At 36.8% G+C, this 6,426-nt stretch overlaps 1 protein-coding gene across 1 annotated transcript; it reads left to right on the forward strand.

Moving 5' to 3' along the window:
• Positions 1 to 5,288: 5,288 nt before the first annotated feature.
• LOC141629424 (secreted RxLR effector protein 161-like) lies at positions 5,289 to 5,816 on the forward strand. Its single transcript, XM_074442429.1, has one exon. It carries the CDS (start codon positions 5,289 to 5,291, stop codon positions 5,814 to 5,816), a length of 528 nt encoding a protein of 175 aa, XP_074298530.1.
• The last annotated feature ends 610 nt before the right edge of the window (positions 5,817 to 6,426 follow it).

Here is a 6,426-nt window from a genome sequence, read left to right on the forward strand (position 1 = left end):
AAAACTACTCGTATATATATAGCTAGAATAGGCATACAATAACAATATACAACCTAGCTTTAATGGATAAATAATAATCTAATAATCAAGATCATGAAGAAGGTTCAGACTACAAACTATAGCTAATTAGGGTGATCATCATTTTTAATAATTGAAGTAGCCTAATAACATAGACATTGGAACTACGCAAAGTCCTTTGCTCCTCATTTGTGTTTCAATAATGCAATTCATGTCAATGCCTTGTTCAGCTTGCTTTTGTGATTTATTCCCTTTTTCCTACAAGACAGCAAGATATACAATTAATATAATTCATGCTGCATATATAAGTTTTAATATCAAATGTTCATAATAGCAAAATGCACATTACGATAGATGAAAGTTTATCATCTATTAAGAGACATTTTTATAGGAGAATTTGTGCGCAATAAATTGCATGAAACAAGTATTTTAGGTCATTTTATTGCTAAAATACTAAAATGTTATGGAAAATGTAGTCAAAATTGTAAGAATTATCATATTAGTTCTCTATTATGTGGACCTAATTACTGACGTCAGTCACTCTAATAGATAATAGCTAATATGATGTTTCGGGTTTTTAGTCGGAGTAATAGACTAAGTGGATTACGGTTAATGTTTATAGGCCATTAACATATTAGGTCCACTTATCTAATTATGCCCCTCCTGCCACCTATATAATAAAAGCTACACCTTTTTGTGGTTTAAACCTAATTCATATTCATTAAGAGAAACACACAAGAAGAGAATTAGAGAATAAGGAAGGCAGGAGAAGGCAAAAGATTGAAGTTTATCTTCTTGTTGATTTCAAGGAATCTCCTTATCAGATCTAATGACTACTCCACGTAAGTATTCATCTAAATTATCACCGCAATCAAGATCCTCTAAATTTATGTTTACATGTGGTATCGTGAGCGGGATTGTGATTGCAGTTATAGTTCTGATTAATGTTTCAATTATGTCTTTTGAATGAAATTAATGTTTAATTATGATGTTATTATTTTCATTCATGGTTGATTGTTTACTCGTTTGATTATGATTGTTTCCGCTGCCCTAATTGAATTATTTCAATTCTTATGATGCCCTAATTAAATTATTTCAATTCTTATGATGTCCTAATCGAATTATTTCAATTCGTATGATGTTTTTATTTTATTGTTTTTGGTACTTAATCGCACATCTACACTGTTCACCGACAACACTATTCACGCAGAAAGTTACTGTTCATCAGTTTTGAGTGTCGGATTTTGATGTTATAATAATTTTTTTCGAGTGTAAACGGCGTTCTAAACCAGACTGCATAGCAGGGGTAGCGTTTTTAAGCCTAATTCTGACGCCTTCATTGAGTTTCAGGACGTTTTTGGTTAAAAATTATGTTTTTTTTTTGTAATAGTTATCGATCGAGCTAATGTTTCACTCGATCGAAGCTCTTAAGCATGAATAAGTACCTTGTCGCATTATAGTTTACGATACCTTATGTTTGATTATGTATGCTCGTGTGATATTTATATTATTAAGTACATAAGTTAATATAATTATCATATTATTGTTGTAAGCCTACATATTATTTGTGTAAATATATCATTTGATATCGAATGTAAGAGACTTTCGCATTACGACAAGTTGAAATTCACCACAGTGATTTCATCTCGTACGCGATCAAATCTCATAATGGAATCATATTGAACATTCACATTAGGTTGAGGTTCGCCACAGTGGACTCAAATTATGTAGTGAATTTCCGACTAAGCATCTAATAGAGTAAAGTAACTTGTATTAAGGTTTTACCCACAGGTAACCTGACATTAAAGTAAAACACCCATTAAGGAGAGTAAAGTAACTTGCATTAAGGTTTTACCCACAGGTAACCTGACATTAAAGTGAAACACTCATTAAGGAGAGTATACTCTATTATGTAATTAAGCATGTGTAGGTTGTCCATAGATACTATACTTGCCTGATGAATGTTTATGAGTTACTCATTTAAGTTTCAAGTCTTAGTCATAATTGCTATTGTGTGTTAAACTCAAAGCCTAATGTTTTGAGCATTATTCATAATGCGATCACCGTTGCAAAGCTCTCTCAATAACGTGTCCAAGTCGTTCCACAACTTGATGGTACTAATTACTCAGAATGGAAAGAGCATCTCGAGTTCTATTTAGGGATCCTTGAACTCGATCAAGTGCTTATCGGTCACTCCACCAACCCCAAACCCGATGCGAGTAAAGAAGTACTTGAAGAGTATAACTGGTAGAAGAAATCTGATAGTCTTTGCCTAAAGTTTTTGCGTCTTACCACCGCACCAAACATTAAGTCCTCCATTTCGAGACAGTCAGAACACGACCCGGTAAGTACATGGAAATCATTAAGGAACGCTTTCAGACTACCGATAATGCGTTAGCTGGAAGGCTTATATCTGAACTTACCACTACTAAGTATAATGAGAGTGTAACCACCATGCAAAGAAAGCATGTGTTACATATGACGAATTAATCTGCACTAAGTTGGGAAAACCGGGCATGAAAGTTGAGGATCCGTTCCTCGCCCGCTTTATCATCAACTCTTTGCCTGATAAGTTTGATGCTTTCCATCTTCATTACAACACTATTAAGGAAATTTGGAGTGTTAATGAATTGACCAATAAACTGTTCGAAGCGACAAGAATCAAACAAAGATAGGCCGATGCCTCAAGTAAGAGTACTGGCTTATCCCAGGCACATCATGTGCATCATGTAAGCGGGAAATCTAAGGGTAAGTTTGGAAATAGAAAGGGCATGAAGTCTGGCCCTTCTGATAAGCTGTCTGGATCTAGCATAAAGAAGGATATCAAGAAGCAGGAAAGTTGTTTTTTCTAAAAGAAACTTAGGCACTTTCAGAATGACTGCATAAAGCGTAAGAATTGGTTCAAAAAGAAGGGTAAGCCTTTGGCTTTAGTATGTTTCGAATCAAATTATGTTGAAGTTCCTTCTAATACATGGTGGCTAGATTCAGGCTCTAATGTACATGTTTCGAATTCCTTGCAGGGATTCCTTACGACAAGAACCATAAATCCAAATGAGGCCTCCTTATACATGGGGAATAAAGATAAAGCCTCCGTAGAAGCCATTGGAAGGTTTAGCTTGGAATTAAGACTGGATTTAAGTTGAAGTTGGAGAATACCCTTTATGTTCCCTCCTTCGGACGCAATTTAATTTCAGTTTCTAAGTTAGATAATGATGGTTTTAAATTAAGTTTTGGACAAGGTTGTTTCAATATGTTTCGAGACAATATTTTTGTTGGTTCTGGAATTTTGGAAAACGGATTGTATCGAATTTATTTAGATAAATTGTTTTCAGAATCTCTTTGTGTTTCTCATAATGTTTCCCTGCATAATAATGTTAGTTCAAAACGTGGAAGGTCTAATGAAAGTTCCTCCTTCTTGTGGCATAAACGTTTGGCCCATATTTCAAGAGAAAGAATGAGCATATTGGTTAAAGACAATATACTAACTTCTCTTGATTTTACGGATTTTGGGACGTGTGTGGAATGCATTAAGGGTAAGCAAACCAAACACACCAAGAAAGGGTCCACAAGAAGCACTGCTCTTTTAGAAATTATACATACAGACATATGTGGTCCATTTGATGTTCCCTCCATGAGCGGAGAGAAATATTTCATCACCTTTATTGATGATTATTCACGTTATTGTTATCTTTACCTTTTGCATGAAAAATCTCAATCAGTAAACGCTTTAGAGGTTTACATTAAGGAGGTGGAAAAACAATTGGGAAAGAAAGTGAAAATCGTAAGGTCAGATAGGGGTGGTGAATATTATGGCAAATATGATGAATCAGGACAACATCCTGGTCCTTTTGCAAAACTCCTTGAAAGTTTGGGTATTGTCCCTCGACACAACTCCTGGTTCTCCTTGGATGAATGGTGTTGCTTTGAGGCGTAATCGAACCCTATTAGAGGTCATGAGGACAATGATGAGTAATACCAATCTACCCATGAAGTTGTGGATGCATGCCCTTATGACTGCTTTGTGTATGTTGGAAATCGGGTTCCCGAAAGCGCTTTCAAAGACACCATTTGAACTGTGGAAAGGATGGAAACCAAGTCTTCAACACTTACATGTATGGGGATGCCCAGCAGAGGCACGCATTTATAATCCACATGAAATGAAGCTTGATCCTAGAACCATTAGTGGCTTCTTTATCGGCTATCCAGAAAAGTCCAAAGGGTATAGGTTTTACTGTCCTACACACAAGACAAGAATTGTTGAAACCGGAAATGCCAAATTCCTTGAGAATGGCGAAGTTAGTGGGAGTGATCAGGTAAGGGATGTCGTCGTCAATGAGGTTAGGGTGGCAATTCCAGTTCCTTTGCCCCCAATTTCTTTTGATGAAGTTCCACATAATGATAATGTTGACTCAGTCAATATTGTGGAACCTAATATTGATGATCCTCCACTCCCGAATGATAACATCGCCACTGAGGTTGTTGATACAAAGACCAAAATAACATTAAGAAGGTCCACAAGACCTAGAAGGCCAGCTATTTCAGATGACTATGAAGTATATCAATGTCAATTTGACATTAGTGTGGATAATGATCCGGTTACGTTTTCACAAGCTATGAATAGTGATGATTCCGATAAATGGATTAATGCCATGAAAGAAGAGATGGAGTCTATGGCTAAGAATGAGGTCTGGGAGTTGGTCAATTTACCAGTAGGTCATAAGGCTGTCGGCTGCAAGTGGGTCTTTAAGACCAAGCGCGACTCCTTAGGTAATATTGAACGACATAAAGCCAGACTGGTAGCTAAAGGCTTTAATCAGAAAGAAGGCATTGATTATAATGAAACCTTCTCTCCAGTTTCTAAGAAGGATTCTTTACGGATCATTTTAGCTTTAGTAGCTCATTTTGACTTAGAGCTACATCAAATGGATGTGAAAACGGCATTCTTGAATGGGAGTTTGGAAGAAGAAGTCTATATGGCTCAGCCAGAAGGCTTCATTATTGATGACAAATAGGACAAAGTCTGTATATTAAAGAAGTCCATTTATGGGCTTAAGCAAGCTTCTCGGCAATGGTATATTAAGTTCCATAATACCATCACCTCCTTTGGGTTTCAAGAAAACACTGTTGATCAGTGTATATACCTGAAGATCAGTGGGAGTAAGTTTGCATTTTTGGTCTTATATGTCGATGATATACTCATCGCAAGCAGTGATTTGGGACTATTACATCAAACTAAAGATTTCCTATCAAACAACTTTGAGATGAAAGATATGGGAGAGGCGTCCTATGTGATCGGGGTGGAAATATCTCGAGACAGATCACAAAGGACATTAGGGTTGTCTCAGAAAGCCTATATCATGAAGGTCTTAGAAAGATTTAACATGGTAAAATGTAATCCCAATGATGTTCCTATTCGAGAAGGGGATAAGTTCACAAGTATGTGTCCTAAGACTGAACTAGAACGAAATGCCATGAAAAACTTTCCTTATGCATCTCTAGTTGGAAGATTAATGTATGCGCAGGTCTGTACAAGACCTGACATAAGTTTTGCAGTGGGTATGTTGGGTCGATATCAGTCCAATCCTGGAATGGGTCATCGGAGTGCGGCTAAGAAAGTTTTAAGGTATTTAAAGGGAACAAGGGACAAAATGCTCACTTATAGACATACTGATCAGCTTAAGATTATTGGATATGCTGACTCAGATTTTGGAGGATGTGTGGACTCAAGGAAAAGCACCTTTGGTTATGTGTTTGCTTTAGTCAGGGGGGGGGCAATCTCCCGGAAGAGTGCTAAATGAGACAATTATTGCCTCATCCACTATGGAAGCTGAATTTGTAGCGTGCTTTGAGGCTACTATTCAAGCTTTATGGTTGCGGAACTTTCTTTCAGGGATTAGCATTATGAATTCTGTTGCAAGGCCGCTGAAAATTTACTGTGATAATGTAGGATAATATCCGTATAAAATCCCTTAAAATTAAAGACTATAACGTAATTTATCATGTGATTAATGGTCATAAACGAAAAACAAGAGAAACGATAAAAGAATAAGAATCAACCTCGGGTCCTGTGCTAAACGGCCTAAGAACAGAAATCAACGTAGATTTCCTCCTAATCGTTGCACCCAAGATCGTCTGAGACTATGCCCCTTGTGCTAGAAATTGCTCTCTGATTGCCTTGCAATATTGAGAGAGCTTTTGTGAGTTTTCTGATGTGAGATCTAGAATTTTAGAGAAAAATGCTCCAAAACCCTAATTTTTCTTCAAATGAGAAGGATTAGGTCAAAAGGAGAGAAGGACTCTCCTTTTGTTCCATTCGGTCGACCGACCGGTTGCATAGGGAGGGAGTGGGCTTTCCACTTTCTCCTTATTTAACTCGTGGTCTGACTCGTTTTGCTAAATGTATATGAC

The sequence above is a fragment of the Silene latifolia genome, chromosome Y (genome assembly GCF_048544455.1).
Source record: "Silene latifolia isolate original U9 population chromosome Y, ASM4854445v1, whole genome shotgun sequence".
NCBI lineage: Eukaryota > Viridiplantae > Streptophyta > Magnoliopsida > Caryophyllales > Caryophyllaceae > Silene > Silene latifolia.